This window comes from Biomphalaria glabrata, chromosome 6 (assembly GCF_947242115.1).
Source record: "Biomphalaria glabrata chromosome 6, xgBioGlab47.1, whole genome shotgun sequence".
In the NCBI taxonomy this organism is placed as follows: Eukaryota; Metazoa; Mollusca; class Gastropoda; family Planorbidae; genus Biomphalaria; species Biomphalaria glabrata.
Window position 1 is genome coordinate 15,748,892 of NC_074716.1, and position 23,942 is coordinate 15,772,833.

General features: G+C 33.3%; 1 protein-coding gene across 5 annotated transcripts in view; it reads right to left on the minus strand.

Annotated features, from left to right (window-relative positions):
• Positions 1 to 287: 287 nt before the first annotated feature.
• LOC106057624 (synaptonemal complex protein 1-like) overlaps positions 288 to 23,942 on the minus strand; it is a 45,417-nt gene continuing 21,762 nt past the window's right edge. For 3 of the 5 annotated variants that reach the window (XM_056033029.1, XM_056033028.1, XM_056033031.1), the window contains 16 exons: positions 23,157 to 23,218; positions 20,288 to 20,404; positions 20,076 to 20,180; positions 18,340 to 18,443; positions 17,993 to 18,110; positions 17,805 to 17,875; positions 17,574 to 17,655; positions 16,570 to 16,641; positions 11,240 to 11,416; positions 10,545 to 10,734; positions 10,353 to 10,432; positions 8,586 to 8,681; positions 7,266 to 7,457; positions 2,854 to 2,991; positions 1,966 to 2,046; positions 288 to 1,212 (listed from right to left, as the gene is read on the minus strand). In XM_056033029.1, the coding sequence (XP_055889004.1) occupies positions 1,021 to 1,212; positions 1,966 to 2,046; positions 2,854 to 2,991; positions 7,266 to 7,457; positions 8,586 to 8,681; positions 10,353 to 10,432; positions 10,545 to 10,734; positions 11,240 to 11,416; positions 16,570 to 16,641; positions 17,574 to 17,655; positions 17,805 to 17,875; positions 17,993 to 18,110; positions 18,340 to 18,443; positions 20,076 to 20,180; positions 20,288 to 20,404; positions 23,157 to 23,218 (1,877 nt within the window). In that variant the 3' untranslated portion in view covers positions 288 to 1,020. Of the gene's footprint in view, positions 1,213 to 1,965; positions 2,047 to 2,853; positions 2,992 to 7,265; positions 7,458 to 8,585; positions 8,682 to 10,352; positions 10,433 to 10,544; positions 10,735 to 11,239; positions 11,417 to 16,569; positions 16,642 to 17,573; positions 17,656 to 17,804; positions 17,876 to 17,992; positions 18,111 to 18,339; positions 18,444 to 20,075; positions 20,181 to 20,287; positions 20,405 to 23,156; positions 23,219 to 23,942 lie in introns of those variants that run through there. The other 2 variants (XM_056033030.1, XR_008778561.1) reach the window with 2 other exon arrangements.

The following is a 23,942-nucleotide window of genomic DNA, read 5'->3' on the forward strand; positions in this document are numbered from 1 at the left end:
GATTGGGAAAAAATTCTTGCAATAAACCTTAGTGTTTTGATTATGTCGATTCCATATCTTTTCATTTATTATAAGACTTAGAAATGTTTTGAGTTTTTAGTCTATGTAACTGGTTTACCACGAATAAGTTGTTTTTTTTTCTTTCTCTTAGCATGGAAACACTAATGGGCCTATGAGCTGCTCATTGAAGTACACCTGATACCACTGCTATTAGTGTTGATTTGTATAAATTATTGATGATAAATAATGAAACAACAGGAAAATAAAAACACAGACATAAAGAGAAATAAAAATTACTAATATATTTTTTTTTATTAACAATACAAGAAAAAAAAAGTTTTGTTTCAATTTTTTTGGGTTTAACATTCATACATTTGTTATTATCCCTTCAAAGTCTGTTTTGTTTCTAAATTAACTAGGTCATGTTAAAACTATTTTAAACCTTTATCTTAAGAATCCATAAATATATACATCCATATAGGTATATAAATTGTAAAAAGTCAACAAGCTTTTTATAATTATTTTTTAATAATACATTTAAAGCAAAACTTTTAATTAAACCTAAAATAACAAAAAAGAAAATATTGACATAAAATGATTTCATAATTTTAAATAAATATCACAAAATAAATGTGCTAAGAATAACTTCATTTTTATGCTGCAATGATAAACAGCAACAAGACTCTTAAAATAAGTGAAATGACATACTGCACTCTTCCAAAATCTTATGATGAAAAAAAAAATAAAATTTGTGCACAATTACAGCAACTAATACATATAAGTAACTACCTACTTTTACAAATATGCCATAGAGACATACTAATAAATGGAAAATAGTGATATTAGCAAATATTTTCTTATTAGGATCTTTTTTAACAACAATATTGTTCAATAAACATCATGATGTAGTTCAAGATCAAGATTTACAATTTGAACATTTAATACACATTACCTTAATGAGATAATAAATAGTAATCTATCACTAATTATTGAAATAACAGCTAATATATTCAAATAAAATCAATCTTCACAAACAAATCCGTATACAGAATCTGATTCAAACCAAGCTAATTCCTCATTGCAGTTAGGTTTTGATTTGAATTTTCTATTTACCACTGTAACTACTGCTTTATTCTTAGGTGATGTGCTAAAAAACTTTGATGTCTTTTTCAAAGGTGTTTTTCTGAAGTTTACTCTTGCTTCTTCCAAAACCTTAGAAAACATTAAAACTTAATTAACACAATGAAAATATTGAAAACCTATTTTAATTATCTATTAGGAATGTCCATAAGAAAATCATTAAGTAAAACAGTATTTCTCTTTTACTAGAGATGCCCCCATAAAAAAAAATATTATGCTTGTGCCCTCTTTAACCCTGCTATAGGGTATAGATGAGTGCTGTTAGCTCTGCCAGCAAGATTTAGGTCACTAAGCTTCAGAAAGGCATTATACTGGTGGAGCTCTAGTTCAGACATTTTCTGCATTCATTCTGGCCTCAGGTCAAATAAAAATAAATAAATTAAGAAGGGCAAAGGACTAGCCTATACGGAAATGTGAGAGATGATTGAAACACTAGACCATGAACTATTGTAATGGGCTTGATCATCCTAAGATTATCCTAGTGTTCAGCAAGACTTCTCCTTTTGTTCATGTAAATGATGTCAACAGAACAATGGTATGCCACTCTGGAGAGCTTTCACTATTTTGACATAAGAAAGACATTTAAGCTTAAGAATCCCATTGGCAAAGATGTACTGAAATTTCTTTTCGATAAGAATTGATCGTTGACTTGTCACAGAAGTCATCAGGATATGAAACAAAAAAATTAAATTAAAATATTTAGTCATCAGGTTACAAGTGGGCTGGCGACCAGACCACACAAAACTAACAGTAGCTTTTCAAAATGCTTTTTCCTATTACATGGACGCCATTGATGAATAAATGGTCAAATTGTTTTTGGATTACCTCGCTTTCTGTATGTTTTACATTTTTCCTAGATGGAGCAACATTAGGATCTAGTTCACTAGGTACAGATTTTTTAGCCCCCTGAAAAAAAGGAAACATAAAAAGCAAACCTAGGATTTTTTTATCACATAAGATCTATTAATATTTAACAATGTTTTACATTTTTACAATTAGGACAAAATATATATATATTTTTTATAACATTATTTAGAAAAATAATTGTATATTAATGTTTAGTCTATATATTTTTAATAGATGTATTATTTTAAATCAGAATCCATGTAAGCTCTAAAAAATAAGACTAACAACGTGGACATACTTTCTTTGAAAATCCTGTTGATTACATACATAAGTAAAATTTCAAAGATAGGGGTATTAAAAAGATAGCACAGAAAACAAAAATTAAAATCAATTAAAGAGAATTTCCTCTCTGCAGCAAAACAGATCATAAGACAGGAAGATTATGCCTTAGGTGGATCAAAGTAATTAAGGAAAGATGAAATAATCGCATACCACAATAATAGGACAATTTTGAAGCCAATTATTTTTACCTTGAATATAAAAGCAGAGTGAAATAAATAGAATACAGAGTAGACAATTTAAAATGTAGCGTGGCTACACAAGAGGTCAAAATCACTTGGCTACCTAACAAAAGGTCTAAAGGCAGCATAGAAACCTTCTCTCAGATACCCACTCTGCACACTGGTCCACAAAAGAGACCATGAGCATGTTGTAAGCATGAGAGATGCATAATATAAAAGCCATTTTTAAAGAAAGCCTTTGAATTATAGATATTTTTAAAGTTTTTATCAAGCATGTTTTTAAAACATTTACTTGCTTATAATTTATTCAAAATAATTCTTTTTTAAAGTTTTGTGAGGCTCATACATTATCTAGATCTCTAAATCCTTTGTTGAAAGATGACCGACTTGGAGTTCTTTTTACTTGATCAGGTGTCTTTAAAAGTTCTTCCTTTGATAAACAGTTTTGCCTAATGGGAGTTTTAACATAATTCATTACGTGCGACTGAAAAAAAAATTAGGAGTTTTAAAAAGTTTGCTCACATAGGCTAAACAATAATTAAAAAAACAACATTATTTCTGAAAAGAAAAAGACTTAACATTATGCAGGTCACCAACGGTAAAAGATTCAGAAACACAGCTCATTTGCCTCAGGTGAAGTCTGATGACTCTCACACTTCAGATACGGATAGTCCCACCCAATCGTAATTTAATTTTGTGACCTGCAATCTTTTTACTAGGAGGAACAGTACAAGCTAGGCTTAAGAAGAATGAGTTTCTAATGTTTGGCACCCGAGGCTCTGCCTTGGACTCTGCTGTGGAAGCTTTAAGGGCTCTTCAGACCAACTGCTGACTAAGGAGGCGTCAAAAGTAAATTTTCTGGTCTAGATGGTAGTCACAGCGTAGCACAGCATAATGTTTTACTGTTGCTGTTTAAAGTCAAAGGAAATAAGTTAAGGTTATGTTAAGTCTGTTTCTAATTGTAATAGACTCAACACACATGACTTAATATCTAGATACTTTGTTTATTTCATAAATTATCAGATGCTTTGCTTCATACATTATGTCTTTTTTTCTACTTTATTATTATATGAACAGTTATTCTTGAAAAGAGAATTTCTTAAAAGCTGTAAGATTTGTAATTGTTATCTTTGAACAAATCAAGTTTTAGCCATTTATGAGAAATAGAAACCTTTTTGTTTTAACTAGATTTTAATAGCTTTCAAATATGGGTATGGCGAAGAAGGCGTTGTCTCCAAAAAGAATCATATCTACTAAGCACTGGTTCTTACAATCCTTTTTTGTGCAGCTCTGAAACCTGAAACTTAGGCTTTTACAATTAAAGATGCTAGTCCTCTATAATGGGCATACTTAGACAAAACACTACTAATAACAATGTTCTGTGGACTCAGGTGTGTTTAAGGCACTACTTATGTTTTTACTGGGTAAATCTTTTTTTTTTTTGAGACCTTAATGGAGGAAAGGGTAACCGGTTCTCTAAGGAAATGCTTTAAAGACCAACTCAGGTGTTAATTTCCATTCATCTAGCAGCATACAGCTTCTCTTACAATGGCTAAGAAACATACATATAAGACCCAAAGAAAAGCTGCTGCTGAAGACAACTTAAACTGATCCCATAGTATACAATGGCTTTGTCTGCATTAAATGTGGTTTGCTGCTAGATTTGTGTAGTCACTTCTTCTTCTTCTTCTAGCCAGCTTTATTGCTGCTGAGCTGTGAGCTCTTTTGCAGACTGTGCCAAGGAAAAAAAGTGTGCTGTTTTCTTCAGTTGCTCAGCACTGCCGTACAGGGTGTTGGTTATGTTGGGCTGTAGTGGAAGTAGGGTCTGCCTAAGGTGGATTAGGGAGGGGCATTCAAAGAGGATATGGTTTACGGTTTCAGAGGGGTGGGTGCAGTGTCTGCAAAGGGGTAGTTGTGTGGAGTTTATTTTGTTCAGGTGGTAATTTAATAGTGGTGTGTGTCCTGTTCTTAGTTGGAAGATTGTAGATTGTTCTTTGCGGGGGAGGAAGTTAATATTGTCCAGTTTGTTAGGCGTAGTCATTTCTCTGTACATGGCTCTGCCTGTGTTTCCTGATGCCCATTGGTTGAGCCACTCCTCTTTGTGATTGTTGACTAACATTGACCTTAGGGTGAGGTAGTTAACAGGTCTATCTGGTTGTTCCATAGTTGAACCTGCCTTTGATAGCTTATCTGCCTTTTCATTTCCCATGATGCCAATGTGTCCAGGGATCCACTGTAGTGTAATATTGATATTTAATTTTGATATCATCTGGTGGATTATCACACTGAGTGTTGTCAACTCTCTTGGGCTGTTTGAGGTGCTGCTGTTAAGTGCTTCCAGAGTAGATTGGGAGTCTGTAAAGACAACAATATCTGATGGTGGTTGCACTCCTTCATATAATTTGTTTTCTACTGTCTGGAGTGCTATGGTAATTGCCTCAATTTCGGCTTGGAAGTTTGAGCAGTAATCACCACAGGGTGCGCTTATCTCAAAGTGTTTATTTTTAGGGAAGACCAAGAAGGCACCAAGACCAGCATTGATGGTAGCTTTGAAAGCCGATCCGTCTGTATAAATATGGATAGCTGTTTTTGGATAGCTTTCGATTGTTTCAAGCGTGCCTACTTTGAGCTCCAGTGGATTTGATTCTTTTGTTAAGGTGTTATTTAGTAAATGTGTTTTGATGGTTGGTTGTTTGTAGTTTAGTCCGGGTGTAATGTTTGAAAACCTGGTAATTTTTTCTCTGTTATTGGGTAGGTGGTGTTTTAGGGCTAGTTCGTCAGTAAGTTGGATCAGAGTCCTTTGCTTTTTTTGGTTGTTTTTCCTATTTCTCTGTGTTAGTAATTTATTTGGATGATCGTCCTCCAACCTTCTGTATCTCTCAATAGCTTCTAATGCTGCTCTGTTGCGCCTTAACTTAAGAGGTTCAATATTGGAGTCTATTTCACAGGCTGCTGTGGGAGTAGTTCTCATACCTCCACTAATTAACCGCAAGGCTTGGTTTTGGATTGTATCTAATGATGATTGATAGGTTTTGTTGGCAGCTACTTGTATGGAGAGACAGTTATCCATTACAAATCTGACATATCCAGTGTATAACTGTCTTAAGGTTTTCTTTTCAGCTCCCCAGGATGTTCCTGCTAGGTGTTTTATTATGTTTAATCTTTGTGATGCCTTTTCTTTTAAATCTGCCATAAAGTGTTTTAGAGACAGTCTTTGGTCTAGTTTTACACCAAGATATGTTGGATTTTCTTCTTTATTTATTGGCTGAGAGTCTATTTTTAGGATGTAGTTTCTTTTTGCTGTTTTGTTGCTGTGGCTAAAGATTGAATAAACTGACTTTTCTTTGTTTATTTCCATTTTCCATAATTTTGAATATGTGGAGATAGTTGTGAGGGCTCTATTTAGTTTGGATCTAGTCAGCACTGGATATTTCTCTGTAGTCCAAATTAAAAGGTCGTCTGCATAAAGTGCCTTATTGACCGAAATGAGGTCCGGGAGGTCATTCATGAAGATTAGAAAGAGAGTGCAGCTAAGGGCTGAACCTTGTGGTAGTCCTTCTTCCAAACTTTTTTGACTAGAGATGGCACCTTCGAATCGGGTTTGGATGGTTCTGTTTTTTAAGAATGCTCTGATCCAGCTGTACATTTTTCCATGGATGCCCATTTTTTTCATCTTCAAAAATAGACCTTTTCTCCACACTCTGTCATAGGCTTGCTGCAAATCTATAAATACTGCTGTAGTGTGCTTGTTTTCATGAAACCCTTCTACTGTGTCCTGGATAAAACGAAAGAGGTGGTCTTCTGTTCTACTTGCTTTCCTGAAGCCAGCTTGTGCATTGTGGAGTGAGCAAGTACTTTCTAGCCACCAATAAAGTCGGTTATTGATCATTTTTTCTGCCATTTTGCCAATGTTGGATGTTAGAGATATTGGTCTATAACTTTTTGGGTCTCCAGGTGGTTTATTTTTCTTTAAGATGGGTATTATGTTTGCGGTTCTCCATTCCTGTGGTATGTCTCCAGTTTTCCATGTATGGTTGATAAAGTTAAGTATACAGTTTTGGGCCTGTGGTCCTAGTCCCCGAATCATTTCATTTGTTATTTTATCGGGTCCAGGGGATTTTCTTGACTTGAGGCTTTTTAGGGCAGTATTGAGCTCATGTAGAGTGAAGGGAGTGTCAAAGATCTGACAGTTGACTGTTGGAGCTTTTTCTTCTTTCTTTAAGATATTACTGAAGGCCTGGTCCAATTGTTTTCTTGGCTTTGACTTGTTAATGCTGGCAAAATATTTATTGAAGGTTTCAGCCTTTTTAAGGTTTTCTGTTATTATGTCGTCAGTGTCTTTTATAGGTTGGGGGTTTGTTATTTGTTTCTTTCCTGCTAGCCGGTGCAGAAGGGTCCAGGCCTTTCGACCATCCTTGTTTAGATCTAGTTGTTCGCATGTTGTGGTCCACTTTTTCTTTTTTTCTGTTTTAATTTTGTATCTTATAAGCCCTGTCAATTTGTTGTACGTTGTCTTGTTCTCTCTAGTAGGATTTTTTTCTATTGTCTTGTGTAGTCACAAAATACTTCATCCTTCATTAATTGCAACTTGAAGACAGTGCCTTTTTAATGTTTTTGTTTATCCTTAATATAACATCTCAAGGAATTAGCACTCAAAAACATTTAAAAAAAGGAACTGTTTTTGACAAATAATGTCTCTTTAGCTATCAAAAATTAAAAAAAAAGTAACCTAACATTAAGATGATAATATACTCATACATCTAGTTCCACAACATCAGAATCATCTGATAAATGACTCTCTTTGGGTGTAAAAGCTACTTTTCTTCTTTTAGAAATAGGATTATGATTTCGTAGGATACCATGCTGTGGAGTTTTTTGATTTTCCCAATTAGGAATGAGACGCACTTGTGGAGTCATTAGTCTATCTTTTACATGGTTAGAGAAATTATTCTGAAAAGAAAAAAAAAAGAAAGAAATTCATAAAAAGATACTTTCCTTACAATAATATTTGTTGATGTATGATTTGAAAATCAATAAAGAACTTAAAAAAAAACTTTTCTATATTTCAAATTGATCTAATGGAATAAAATTTGAAGAAAGTAGAATTTTTTTGTTTTTTTTTTCTGTTTTAAATGTTTGTTTGTAAAATGTTTTACATGTTTCGGATGTTCCTTTTAGAGTTGAAGATAATTACTTCCTAGTCCAAACCTCCCGCAGGAAGACGGGGGATGGGAGTGGGCAGGGTTTGAACCCGGGACCATAGTCCAGCGTGCAAACCGAACGACCAGGCAGCCAACCAATGAAATGTATCTCATAGAAATAAGTGAGACATTTTAAAAATAAACAATACCTTCAAAGCATAGGTGGAAAGATCAAGATTAAAATCATTTTAAGTAAAACTATCAATGAGCTTTTGGTGTACAAAATTTAAAAAAAAAAAAGGCATCAAAATTGTTTTCAAAAATTGGTTGCAGATAAAATGTTTAAATTAAAAAAACTAATTACAAATTATAGAAAAATGCACAATGTTCAAGTGATTCCTTTCCATCAGCAGTAAAAAAAAGGAAAAATGATTTTAAAAAATGTGGTTTCTTTTAAAACAGCCATATAAAATCCAGAACAATTTTAAAGCATATATTTGAATTGTGAAAGTAAAAAATAATACTGTTTTCCCTCGACTTCACAGGAGAGATGTTCCAATACCATCTGTAAAATTCAATTCCAGAGAAGTAGAGACCCTGTATTTAATTTCATATAGGTACACTACTTTTGGGTATGAATATGAACAGTATTGCAGGACATCCTTAACACTTTAAACCCTGAAATAACAGTTTCCCATTCCCTTAATAACCTTTCTATGCTGTTTCTTTTAAAACACTCCTTAAATAGTAAGTGCCATACAGTACTGAACTGTATGTCACATTCTACAAATTTGTACATCAAGTTTTTTTCCCAATGGTGTAAACAAAAAAATGCAGAAATTTTTTTCAATTAATATATTAAGACAAGCCCTACTGCAAAAGTTGGAACCACGAAAGTCAAAGGACCACTGTACATTTAATAATTAAACAAACCTACACATATTTCTGGAGTTTCAGCTAAATATGATGCTTTTATTTTTGTAAGAGTTTCACCATCGACTTTTTTCATGTCTCGCCCATGAGCTAAAGTTTCCTATAAAATTATTTCAAGTGTTTTAAAAAAATTAGTAAATAATAAAAAAAAACAACAACAATATATGGTAAAATGTGAAGTTCAATCGCATTAAGCCCACTGGCAGTAATTTTCCCGTTTGGATTTTTATAGCACCGTAACGGTCTGACCTATGAAAAAACTGATGGTAACTGAATTTCTCGTCCTTTTCTCTATAAAAATTAAACTGATTTAATGTATCACTAGGCTTAGTTAAAATTAAAATATGAAGTAAAAAAGGTGTAGGGTGGGTATTGCCAAGCATACTGTTACGAATCTCACTATCCAGGCTCTCTGCAAACTGCACCTTACACCACCAACTTAAAGAACTTGACAACTCAGGGCTCCAAAGTAACGTAACACTTTAATAGTTGAATAAATAACAGCCAATACTGTACAATTGGCAACACGTACACTGTACAAATATCTCTCCGATAACACCGTTCCACCGTATCAACTCTTGCACTGGCTTCTCCGTCTTGTTCCGGGCTTGCACTGGGTTCAACAGTTCAGGACTGACTTCACACACTAGGCTCGTTGTGTCGGACTCGATCACAGACCAAGATCAAGACGCCGTTCGTCTCAACTGTACTTGATAGTACTCCGCACTGAACCGTCGTAATGCTCCGTACAGAACCACACCGCTGAACTGTGCTGTAGTCGACCGTGTTCTGAACTCTTGTCGTGGACCTCCTCTCTGAACCATCTTGACTGCGACACCACCGCTGTTATATAGGGTCCCTACTGGCCTTCTCGAACCGGACAGAACGCCGCTCGACGTTTCTAGGTGGTCAGATGACTACAACTCTCGTGACGCTCCTGAGCTCTGTTCACGACGGCGATCCTTCCCGAACCATCCTGTTGACACACGACTCGGCTGACCGTCGTAACTCGTCACGGTAGACCGCTCGTCTAGCGCTGGCCTGGGGCGATTTGCGTCGTCTGACTACACTCACACCACTACCCCCATCTGTGCCACCACCAGGTTTATAACAATACTTTTCCTTGATCGGATTTCTCCCCTAGTTAGTAAGCTCGATCGGGCAGATGGAAGGCTCGAGCAGATCAAAGAAAATATATTTAAAACATGTTTTAATCTTCAATTTTAACTATGAAGCCATTTTCTTTTTACTCCAGTGCAATAACACCATCTACTGCCACCTTTCTCATGCTCCACTTCAAATAGTCTCTTTGAGCTGATGAGCCATCAGACTTAAAATAGCCATAAGCCCATGACCCATTTCCTTCACTACTGGATAGTAAAAAAAAATAATTCCACACCTCTTGAGTTTGACCTCATCATGAACTTAGCCTTTACAAGGAAAAAGAAAAAGTATGTATCGGAAGTGAAGAAAAAAAGGTGCATGCGCAGTAGCAATATAGTAGTAATTTTGTAAACATTCAAATAAAATAGTTTTAGCAATAAAAAGTGAACCGATCGAACCTCTATACAAATCGGGGCTGTTTGAGCTTCGCACTTTACTATAAATATAAATCTAATTATTTCCTTTTTTTTTCTTACATGGCATGATCTATATATGAAAATCTAGTATTGGAAGCGTTCAAGCTGTCACTCAAATGGAGTTTGATGATGATAATGAATGCTTTACATATTTGTTCACATTCAATATCTACAATTAAAAACATTAATACCTCTGTCTTTACTCTTGAAAACATTTCAGTTTTCTTTTTTTCTATTTCTTGTTTCAGCTCGGTAAAAGCTTTGTCTCGTTCCTGAAAAATAAATATAAATCTAAATGTTTATTTCAAGTCTTCAAGTCAAATGACCAAAACAACAATAACAAGTTTCACAAAGTATTAATGGCTATTAAAAAAAAGTACTTCCCTGAGCTATAATCTCAGCATTTTGTAGTTTCACTCTTAGTGTCTGAATTTCTTTATCTCTATCAATAATTAAATTTTGATTATTTTGTCTATAATCTTCTAAAGTAGCCATCATAGCAGCTAACTGACAGTCTGTCTTTGCAATCATCAATTCCTTCTCCTTTACAGCAGCTTCCAACTTTTTTTCTGCCTTTTAAAAAACAACCAAAATCATATGAAACAAAAAAAAACATGTTACATGTCAAATTAAAAAAAAAAATTTAAAGTATACAAATTAAAAGACTAAAAAATAATTTAATAGGTAATTTGAATACAGAATAAAATAAATCAAACAGATATATTACATTAATGAAGGTAATTCACTGTAGTACAATACAATTATCAGACTAATTTAAAAGCATAAGACAATTTCTTTTAAGAAGATATTTCTATTTTATGAAAGCTATTTTAAAATTTAAAATCCCTGTTCCTCAAAAACATAAAATAAAAACTTTCAATTTGTATTCTATTAAGTAAATATATTTTTCCACTCATTTGCAATAACCTAATAAATTTAAATCTAGTACATTTTTAAAATTCAATTAATACTTGTAAAATTGCTAAGTCATTCTTGCAAAACAAAAACTAAAGAATGTTTCTAAATGCATATACAATAAGTTAAATTTCTTTAAAAGTAATTCTCTAAACTAGTTTACCTTTGCAAGAGCCAATATAGATGTTTCCAGTTCTTGTTTATAGTTGATGTTAAGTTTTTCAGCAGATTCTTTTTTCTCCATAATTAGTTTTAGATCATTGTGCAGCCTATTTATCAGTTTTTCATTTTCAATATTAGTCTTTTCTTCACATTCCAGCTTACTTCTAACATTTTTTAGCTGAATTATAAGACAAAAGATGCAGCAAAAGGTTTTCAAATCTATTTTTTTAACAATCATTTTATGTTTATGATGGAAAATTATTAGACAAAATCAACAATGATATAGATCTATTAATTATTAAATAAACACTTTGAGATAAGCGCACCCTGTGGTGATTACTGCTCAAACTTCCAAGCCGAAATTGAGGCAATTACCATAGCACTCCAGACAGTGGAAAACAAATTATATGAAGGAGTGCAACCACCATCAGATATTGTTGTCTTTACAGACTCACAATCTACTCTGCAAGCACTTAACAGCAGCACCTCAAACAGCCCAAGAGAGTTGACAACACTCATTGTGATAATCCACCAGATGATATCAAAATTAAATATCAATATTACACTACAGTGGATCCCTGGACACATTGGCATCATGGGAAATGAAAAGGCAGATAAGCTATCAAAGGCAGGTTCATCTATGGAACAACCAGATAGACCTGTTAACTACCTCACCCTAAGGTCAATGTTAGTCAACAATCACAAAGAGGAGTGGCTCAACCAATGGGCATCAGGAAACACAGGCAGAGCCATGTACAGAGAAATGACTATGCCTAACAAACTGGACAGTATTAACTTCCTCCCCCGCAAAGAACAATCTACAATCTTCCAACTAAGAACAGGACACACACCACTATTAAATTACCACCTGAACAAAATAAACTCCACACAACTACCCCTTTGCAGACATTGCGCCCACCCCTTTGAAACCATAAACCATATCCTCTTTGAATGCCCCTCCCTAATCCACCTTAGGCAGACCCTACTTCCACTACAGCCCAACATAACCAACACCCTGTATGGCAGTGCTGAACAACTGAAGAAAACAGCACACTTTTTTTCCTTGGCACAGTCTGCAAAAGAGCTCACAGCTCAGCAGCAATAAAGCTGGCTAGAAGAAGAAGAAGAAGAAGAAATCAATTATATAGATCTTTTATTGTTTTTCAACATTGATAAATGTGTCAAAATATTACAAAGGACTAAGTTGTCATCTTCTAGTAAGGCATTGGAAGGGTTTGAAGAAATGAATTCAAAACACAAAGGACTATTTTAAAGTGCAAAGAAAAATAAAAAAAACTCAAAGGAGAAATTAGTTTCAAACTATAAGTAGAAAGTGACTAAAATACTTAAGATCAAAATTTCTGTTAGGAGGTTCCTCATTGCAATAAATTCCACATTCTGCTTTATACTTTTGGTGTCATTCATTAATAGGGGACAATGCTGATTAATTAACAAGAAGGTTGCTTATCAATTAAACAAATAGTAGCAGGATGTCCAGCCTTGTTAAAATTACATGGATTGAATAACCAAGTTGCAAATGTATCATCTGGCAAAAAACAATACTGAAATACACCTATCAAATTCAAAACTTCATAAGAGGTACTTTACTTTGCTCTTTTTAAGCAGACAAGACAGTAAATTATAGCAAACCATGAAATCAAATCATACAGCATATTGTGATTACTGTTAATGGCTGATCTTGTAAAACAGATAAAAAAAATCTTCCCCAAACTTTTCTTTAACTGTAAACTAAAGTTGAAAAAGAATTGAACAAGATGATCCAGCCAATGCCATCACTACAAAAATCCTCATGCTGAAAGACTGCCAGCTGCCTGTCTTTCAAGTGCAGTGCTCCCACTATAAAGAAGGGATCATAAGTGTAATCAGCAGTTGAAGACAGACAAATCTGCAGGACCTGATAGCATCCCAGAAGTGCTAAAGAGACCAGCATGAAGCTACTCAACCCACTCTTCTGCATGATGGGAAAAAGAATTGCCAAAAGAGTGGAAGGAGGGCTACCTCATCAAACTCCCCAAGAAAAGCAACCTTAGTTCCTGCTCTAACTAACTACTGAGGGATAACAGTGTTGTCCATTCCAATAAAAGTGTCATCCTGCTGAACCAAATGAAAATGCAGTAGATCCATGACCAACAAGACGGAAAGAAAGGATCATGCACAGATCATGAAGCTACACATTATTCTGGAACTTTCCTCTATATGTCAGTTTCATAGACTATGAGAAAGCATATGACAGCATGGAGACTTCTGAGACACTAAGTAGTGCCTAAAAATTACATCAGGAGTACATATGAAGAGTATTGCATAACAGACAACTGAAAACGCATTAATGCTGGTCTCTGGAAAATTCTTATGATCTGCTGGCCAGACAAGACCCCTAATGCGGAACTGTGGCAAAGTACAAAGTTGTAGTCTATTGAAGAAGATATTTTTCAGAAATGCTGGCAATAGACAGGCTACACCCTTTGCAACCCTTCATCTAATATCCCAAGACAAGCTCTCACCTTAATCCTCAAGGAAAGAGGAAGAGGGGAGGCCCAGAAATATATAGAGCCAAGACTTGGAAAGAGATGCCAAGCAGATGGACTCTCAGAACTGAGATGCCTGGAGGAAGCTGGTTGGTGGCCTATGCCCATGATGAAACCTCAGGCAAAGATGAGTACCCTCCCCCCCCCCCCCAAAAAAAAAGGTAAAATAGATAAAGAGAACCTATAACAACAAATAATAAAGACTGGTTGTTTGAGATGATAGCACTGAGAAGGAAAAAAAAAGATTGAGTAAAAGAACTTTGAAAATACTTGCAGCTCAAAATAGCAGACTCATTTTTTTTTACGTTTTTTAAGAATAAGCAATTTATTTTTCTAGCATACCTATCTACAGACAACTCATATTCTTACTAGCAATCCAGACATTAAACAATGAGAAAAGAAAAGTCAAATATTGCCTACTAGAAGAGTGCATAGCCAACAAGGCAGCAACTATGTTGTCCATTTAAAATTGAAACCAATGGATTGTATTGAGGAATATACGAAGAAACACACACACAACCATAAAATAGTTTACCGAATTATACAAATCTTGATTACACAATGTTGTCATTCTCAAACACCAAAACCATGCAGGATTGGCTTAAAATTAAAGTTTCTACCAAACAAGACATATGCAGAGTGTACCTACTAGACATCAGAAGTCCTATTGCCCCTATTTGTATTATTAAATGGAATTTAGAAGGGCTATAGAAAAAATAAAGACTAATGAGTTCTCGTTTTTTTAAAAGAATGAGTTTTCGTTTTTTTCAAAGAAAACTAATTGACATATCCAGCATACAGAGACATCTAAACACATCACATTATTTATTAAAAATAATTTGATAGACTTTTCAAAGAACCAGTAGATAGATGAAGGAGAAGTGGTTATCCTAATAATAAGGCTTGTCCAAAGATTAGTTATTGATTTGAATAGTAATTCAATTGCTTAAAGTCACGTGGTTTCGGATACCATAAGAGAGGAAATACAGGTCAGGTTGTTTGAACTCATCTAGATGCAAAATGACCTTCCCCTTATTTTTCTATAGAGCCTGTCACAGTCTCAGTTGACATTGCCTGATTTAATGTTCACGTCATGTTAAGAGTTTAAAAGACACGTGAAATTCCTGATGTAGAAAACAGGAAGTAGAATGAATAAAGTTGACTTTGAGTTCAGTCAAGTCAGTCAAGTGTTATCCTCTGTACGAGGCACTCAAATATGATTTGAGTAGTAGCTTTTTAGTCGAGTTGTAACTTGAAGTATATTTTGGGCAGTTGATGCCAGTGGTCTTTTTGAGACATGTATTATTATTCTGGATTATTCTGTACAGTGTTACCCGCTGAGATGCGGACGGGATTTGTAATATGCTCTGGAGAGTTTAACATATTGGATATTTTTGATACCGCTGTTATGCAGATAAAATTTTCTTGACTTGTAGCACTAACAAGGAGTGCAGTATTATTATTGTTGTTGTCAAATAAACTCTATATTTGTCTGCTGAAACGGACTTAAGTCAATTTGTGATATATATGTTTGTCACGTGTCAGGAGTACTCCAGGAAGCACGAACCCAGCATTCAACGACATTCGCATTCTTCAACATTACACCATTTAACCTTTTTACAGAGCCTAAAACTTCAATTAAATTAGTCAAAACTCCAGATACTAGCTGACTATTTTGAGAAGCTAGAGTCCTATCTTATAAATCACAAATGTTCCTTCCAAAAATAATAACATTCTAACCATAAGTTAATCTAGTCATGCAAGCTAATTAGACTTAAATTCTACTTTGTCAATGGTTTTCCTGGCTGATTCAGACTGCCCGTTCCATGCTCTAATGGTGCTAAGGAAGAAGAAGTACTTGATTACATTTTTCCAAACATGTCTTTAGTACTAGATATTGCATGGCAGAAAGTCATGTAACACTTATGCAAGTATTTTCAGTTTTCTCAGACAACACTGCCTGCATTGACTTAGTCATATCCAGTGGATGGAGGATGAACCTCATGACAGGTAAAGGCACAAGAAAAACTTGTCACTTCCACCTGTGGATGTAATCAAACCAACCCTCAAAGCAGTAGACATCGATGCTGACTACTGAAAAGGACATAGCCCTAGACCACACTACATGGAGAGAAATTGTGACAAAGAAAGCTATCAGTAGTGAAAATGAAATGACCTCAGCTCTGGAATAAAAGGGAGCCAAATGAATAAATGAGAATAACTAAAAATAACAACATAAAACTTAATAGACACAAAACTGTCCCAATAAACACTCTAATCAAAACCTTAGAGTTTGGAATACAGTATACAGAAGGTGCTATATTAAAACATCAAACACATAATCAAAAGGAAGCAAAGAAGTTAAAAAAATATATAATTTAATGATGAAAAGGAGAATACAAAGGAAAAAGATATTACGGCTCTTAAAAGAACTAAACTATTCATTGGTAGAGATCAAAATAAAGAAAGTTCTTAGCAAAAATGGAGTTTCAAGTGAAATTATTGAGATAATTTGACAATACTTGACCTATCATCAGCATAAAAAGAAATTCAATTAAAAATTAAAAAAAAAAGATGAAAGAGCTACACCTTCATTGATCATTGACCAATCTCTTGAGTTGGCAGGAATGATTCTGGATAACATAATAAACAAAAAGGTTCAAAAGCATCTAAAACTGAATAGCTTATTGACCCAAGAATAGTGAGCATACAAGTAAAACATTAATGTAGTGAACTTAGTTATTAATAATGATATGAAAAATAGTAACCTAGCAAATACACTTACCTGTTTTTCTAATTCTCTGTTATGCTTTAAACATGTTGTTATTTTGCTCGTTTGTATTTCTAAGGAATTTTCCTAATGAAAAATATAATTATTAACATCTTAAGTAAAATTATACATTTAAAATTTTGATAGAAAAAAATTACAATCAAATCTTAATATTAAAAGACTTTTTGACATACTAAATTTGTTCCATACAATGCTATTAACCTCATGTATCCTTCATAAAGAGAATTTATGATGACAAAAACTATAATGTTACCTTGGTGATTTATAAATACAAAAAAACTTCAGTAAATTCCAATTTGAAATCTTTGATTGTAAATGTGATTTTAAAAAAATATATTTGAATTTTTGACAATCAAGTTGCTTTTAAAATAATCAGTTTTGTTCTATTTTAGCTAAAAACAACAATAATAATATAACAAAAAAAAAAACAACTAATACAACAACAAAATAAAATAAAGACTGTGACATTTAAAATTTATTATACGTTTTTGTTAACAGAAATTAAAGATCTAAGCTAAAGCCCCATGTGTAATAATTAAAAGCTGGACAATTTGCTTTTCACTTTTCAGCTACTCAAAATATTAAATATTTTTTTTTAGTTTGCTAGGGTAACTTTTAAAGATTGTTTTATGAAATGCTTTGAACAGAAAACAATATTGCTAGACTTAAAATACTTCTTAAGTTTTGTAAAACTGGGATACCAGCAAGTATGACTACTCTCTACTTGGAGTTAGATAATCACATAAATTTATAATCCTTAGGGAAAAATGTCTGGATATTTCTGTTTTAGACAATTTAAAGGGGAAAGATACACAGATAGACATGATAGAAAAAAATATTGATAACTTAGATATATTGTAATTGCCTATGTTTGATTTTTTTAAAAGTACTGTACAGCACACTAATGTGATTTGTATGTGTGTGTGTTTAAAACCCTGAATCCCAAAAATTTAAATATAAAAGAAAATAACAATACAGGTTGTAACAATTATACCTACATTTTCAGTGATTTTTTCACTTAATTCTTTTACTATTGATGACAATTTCTGAATTTCACTTGATTGTTCAGACTCTTTAAAACTAGGTTATCAGTTATTAGATAAAAAATAAAACTTTCTCTAATGCTATGTAAAATAGTGTAGTAAATCTTAAGAGTCATTTGTTAAATGAAAATTTGTTTAGTTCTAACAAAAAAGAAAAAGGTTCAGGCTATTTTTTTTTATACTTACATAAAAGCTTCCAATTTTAATGCACTAGTTTCTAATTCTTTATTTTGTTGTAATGTGGATGACTTGAGCTCCTAAATGAAAAAATTATGTCATATATCAAATGCTACAAAACAATACCAAAAATCAAACAAATTGAAGCATATCATTATTTTAATGACACTAAAGTAAACTAAAATAAATATAAATACCTTGATAGTAGCTGTCATGTCATTAATTAATTTAGATTTGCTGTCTAAGTCTCCTTTTGCTTTTTGAATTTTTTTTTCACAATCAAGTAACTGCTCCTTCAAGTTTTGTATTTGCAAACTGTTTTATAAGGAGGAGGGGGAAGGGGGGGGGGGTTGAGAAATAATGCAGGAAACTTTATTTATTACAAAAAGTCCAAATTCTATTAGCTTTAGAATAGCTTATAAATAAACTAAATAAAGATAGTTTTTAAAAATGAGAAAGATCTAACCACATTTCTTAATATCAATACTTTTAGGGATGAATAGTCCATAAAACTTTTAAATATTAAGCAAACCAAAAAAACAACCTTTTATCCTTAACCTTTTGTTCTAGTTTTCCAGTTCCACTTTCAACACTATGTAAGTGATTTTCTTTTTCTGATAGAGTTCTTTCTAATAATGAGTTTCTTTCCTGAAAGCATGAAAAACAAAAGGTTAAAAACACAAAGAGCATGTATATATAGATATCTTGGTATATTATCATTATCTGTTAAAAGTTAAATCATCCAGTTGCATAGAAACTGTTTATTTGCAGATTATTGCATGAACAAAAAAAAATTCAAGATTGCTACTGATTTTACAATCTAGTTAGGAATGACGAGAATAAATTTTTAGCATTAGCCTCAGTAATTTTGAATGCCTTTTTTACCAGTGTAGTCAGAATCTACTTCTAGGGCTATATTTAGATATCACAGCAACTAATTACTGACTTAAATAACAAACAGATTTTACTATACCAATCATTAAGGCAACATATCTAATATGTCTGGTGAAAAATCAAATAGATTTTGTATGTCAAAGCTTTAAACTATGAGCAACTGAAACAAATAAACCTAATTTACCTCTGCATTATAAAAGTTAGAGAGAAACTAATTTTTTTTTTTTTCAATTAATTATTTTTTAGCAAGTTGAAATAAACAAACTATAACACAAAAGTATTTATTGATGTGTATATATAGATCATTGATGTGTTTAATTTGTTAAAAAAAACAACACTAAATTATAAGTAGCAATAACTATATAATGAATAGCAATCACCTAGAGAATACAAATATTAAAAAAAATGTTTTGGGAAAACTTTCAGTTTTGAATGATCATGCAACCATGATGAACTTAAGCACTATTAAAATAGAAAGCTGCTATTTCCATTTTTCACTTGTTTAGGTAATTTAAGAAAAAAATTATTAAACAAGTTAATTACAATTACATTACTATCACCAATTCACCAATTATTTTTATTCAATTAGTTACCACATAGAAACAAATAATTTTTACTGTTGTCAAGAGTTGTTTTTTTTTTCCATAAAATTGTTTATATTTTTCATATCTTATCTTATATGATACAGATGTTACATCAAAAAAAAAGATGATTACGTCCTATGCGTCATGCATTTAGTCATCCGTATTAACCAATGACCGAAATTCTGCCAAGTCACTGCTGGTTTTCCTGGCTAGCTCAGGCAACCCATTCCATGCTCTAATAGCGCTAGGGAAGAAAGAGCATTTGTACAAATTTGTCCTAGCATTGGGAACAAGGAATGTGCCTTTATCTTTGTGTCTTTCTGAGTATTTTATTAAATTTGTTTTTGTATTTGAGGATTATGGTTCAGTGTTTTATGTATAATTGCTACTTTACTTTTAAGTCTTCTATCCTGAAGGCTTTCTAAATTAAGTGATTTTACTAAAGGTGTTACTCTAGTCAAATGTCAATATTCGTTTGTTATGAATCTCACAGCTCTATTTTGTGTTTGTTCCAGTTTCTTAATGTTTTCTTGAGTTTAGGGGTCCCAAACAGAGGATGCATATTCTATTATTGGCCTAACCAAGGTTAAATAACATTTTAGTTTTATGTTCTTATTTGATTTACAGAAATTTCACTCAAGTTGTACCTCTCAGTGATTCCAAAATAGATTAAATTTATTAAATTCTGAGACTTATTTATTTCTTGAAAATTGTGTCTGAATTCCCCTATCAATAACATTAAAATAAACAATATTTTATAAAGACCCTTTTTAAAATCAAGCTAAAATAATCAATAATTTACTTGAGCAATTTTTAGCTCTTTTGTAAGGCTATCTATTTTTTCAACTTTTTCCTCTTGTTCTAGAAGCAATTCATCTATTTTTATCTGCAAGGTGTGTATTTCATCCTGCAAAATAAATAAATATATAAAAACACCCATACAATTAATTTTGATTAAAAAAAATTGAATTGCAACAAAATACAATAACTAAATAGTGTTAAAAATAGTCCAACCTGATATTTACTTCTACACAGATTTTCTCTATCCAGTTTGGCATTTAAGTCGCTTATCTCCCCATTTAGTCTGTGAATCTCTTCTTTATCCTCAGCAATCATTACTTTAAAATTATTCTAAAAATTAAATAACAAAAATTAATAATGATTGAATATAATTTAGACATGGAAATCAGTGTTTTAAAAAACCATTATATTTAATTTTTAAAAAATAAACAAGGACAGAAATAAAAAGACAGTGAAGATAGTGGATTTATAAAAATAATATATTAATTTACTGTGAAACACTATAACACCCACTTTATAGAACAACTTCTAAGACTTTAATCCAAGTGAGTGTGTTATCAGTGGCATACTGTTTTTTCCACAAACCAATCCCTTAGCTATAGGTTAATAGCTGCACTGCCTTGTGTGTGTCCCTGTAAAGTCTAAGGCTAAGGGAGTAAACCCTAACAAAAAATAAAATCTGGTTTTGGAGCTCCATAGGCAGGGTACAGTGGTAAGAATACTGCTCCTGTCAGTATGGAAGAGAGGCAAATGTTGACATGTGGACAGCCCAGCACTTACTAATTTACCACTCAGGCTTTCACCCAGCAGTGCAGATGTCACTCCATCAGACAGTAATGTCTCTGAAAAAACATGGAGAGTGGTAATTACAGTGATAAGTTCCTATCTGATTGGCATAAGCTGAAATGACAGGGACCACTCTCAAAGGTAGGAGGGGTTCTTCAGCCTCACTGGATAGTTACTGCCTGCCTTAAGCTGAGCAGACAAAAAAATGCTATCTCACCAAAGCTTGCACTGGGTGCTTTGTGCTAAGACAAAAAAATAATGCAAGCTGCTCACCTACACCTGCCAATACAATCAAAAGAAAACCCTCAACATTAATGCAATTTTCAAGCTGGAACATACAGACATTGTGTCCTGGCTTTAATACTGATCCAGAAGTTGTCTATGACATGCGTCAAACTACCATAATTGACAGAGAACTTAAAGGAGAAATGGATAAGCTCTAATCCAAAGCACAAGAAAGACTACACCTATTATAAGCTATCCTGACAAGATCAACGTCTAATCTTTCGCCTCAGAACTGAACACAACAGAATGAGACAACATATGTTCCAGAAGCTAAAATCTGCCCATATGGAGTGTCACCTGAGAATGCTGACAATAATCTTGAAAACTGCATTTTTTATCAAGAGGCCTGAACAAGACACTAGCCCCAAAGACACCCTTATAGAAAGAAAAATATATGGAGAGCTCCCTGACTTGGAAGCCAATGAGCAGTTCATCTCGTGTATTGGTCTAGTCATCAGAACGCTTCAACATAATAACAAGAATGTGGAAGAAGAAGAAAACAGAAATCAGCAGACTAAACGTTGATGTGCCCTGTCTGCAAGAAACCAGACTGACGGACAGTATATTCTTTACAGAAAGCAATTTACATTCTACTGGCAAAGGAAACCAGAACAAAGCCACAAAGCTTTGCAAAAAGAAACAAAATTACAGATCAAAACGAGCAGCTAGAACGATGGACGGAACACTACAGAAGACAGTCTACCAGATCTTCCAGTATTGGAATGCCTAGATGAACTAACGAGCCCTGATGATCTTAAAAAGGCAATAAATAGCATGAAAAATAGAAAATCTCCAGGGAGAGATGGCATTCTAACAGTAGTAGTTAAGGCCAACCAAACACTCCTGCTCCAAGAATTCTATAATCTCCTTTGATGCTGCTGGGAAAAAAGGTCATGCCCCACAGGACATGCATTACGCAAATATAGTCACAATATACTAGTACAAAGGAGCTCAGAGTGATTGCAACAATCTGCTGTATGCCAAACCAAGACCAAAATACTAGTTCAGAACACAAGCACATGACTATTAATGGCCACCACTGGAAATTGTGGACCATTTTTGTTATCTTGGCTCCATCATCTCTAATGATGTGCTACTGGATAAAGACAACAACAGGATAGCCAAGGCAATGGGCACCATGTCATCTCATCTGTTCCTTGACTTTCGTTGTTGGGATGCTGTGACAGTACAACTAACCAAATCCCTCCATATTTCCTGATCAGCTGCTGTTTTTAAGCAGGATATGAAGAGAGAGGCAGGTCCATTCTTTTATGTCACCCAGCCAGCTTTTCTTCATGCTTCCTCCACTGTACCTTGAAGAATGGCTTTTGATAGTGAGTCATGTCTTACAATATGACTGAACCAGCTCAGCTTTCATCTCTTCACAGTATTGAGGAGTTCTTCCCTCTTGCCAGCCAGAGTGTTGACTTGTAAAAGTACAAACTTATTTGTCTTCTTCTCCTGATAACTGATACCTAGCATTTTTCTTTAGCATTTACTCTCAAAAGCTTGGTTTCATCTTTCCGCTTCAGTGTTCAGTGTCCAAATTTCACAAACATATAGGAGTACAGAGACCACTAGTGAAGAATACAGTTATAGTTTTTTAATTGGCAAAAAAATGGCACAGATTTATTATTGTTAGTCTAGATCTATTACAAATTTAATTACATGACTGTTCCAAACCAATTGATGCATTTACACTTAATATAAGCTTATTTTTTTTTAAAGTATTTTTATGTTGTTTTTGTTTAAAAAAGGCTTTCATAATTATTTTAAAAATAAAATGGTTGACTTTCAGAAGAACAAAAATAGCAATTGCATTTAAATTGTCCAAGCTACAAAATATATAGTGAAATAGGATTTTCAATAACTTTCTATTTTTTCAGATCTTAATGTGACAGAGGGACAATAGATCAAACAAATCTAATCTTCTCCCTTTAAATGGGGAAAAATAAAAAACAAACAACAAATAAACCTAACATATGATAAATACTTATCGTAAATATTTTACCAATTGAAAATCTTGCATATCCAATTGCATTTCAGAGTTGATTTTCTCTAATAAAAGATTATCTATAAAAAGGAAAGAGTGCAATATATTAAAAGTCAATTACATTAAAAAAAACGGGAGCACCTTGATAATTGGTAAGGTGACCAGATATTTGGGGAGCGAATGCAGGACACATATTGATTATGGGACATAAAAAGTACAGGCTTAGATTTTTTCAAGTAGTATTTCAACAACATAGATGTTATTACAATTTAAAATACATCACAATGTATACATACAAATATTAAACACACAATGTAGGCCTTCTGCATGGAATATTGTCACAATCTTGTGTACAAACTGCACCCACAATTCAGTACACTGGTTTTCAAAAAAGCTTTTGATTATGGTGGGACACTTCTCTTGTGAAAAGAAATATGAATTATAAGCAGGATATAATTTTAATAGTCTCTCCACCAAAGGCTTCAGAACTTACCACTTGGTCTGTCCATAGCCCAAATTCTGCTATATTCTAAAATCTAAATTGACAATTTTTTTTTAAAGATTTCCAGCGAAGAGAGGTGCAAAGAATTGTATCATTAGGGGAAACAATTTCACTTTATTGTGGGCTGGAAGCATCAGTCAATGCTGTCAAAAACTGGGCATCACTAACCTAGTAACGATTGCTTCACATTTGTTTGGAAACTGTTATTATGGAAAACTATATGATAGACAAAAGTACCTTTACTGGCTGTGAATTGATTTAAATGTTGAAGAAGTAGCTTAATGGCGGCTTATAATATTAAG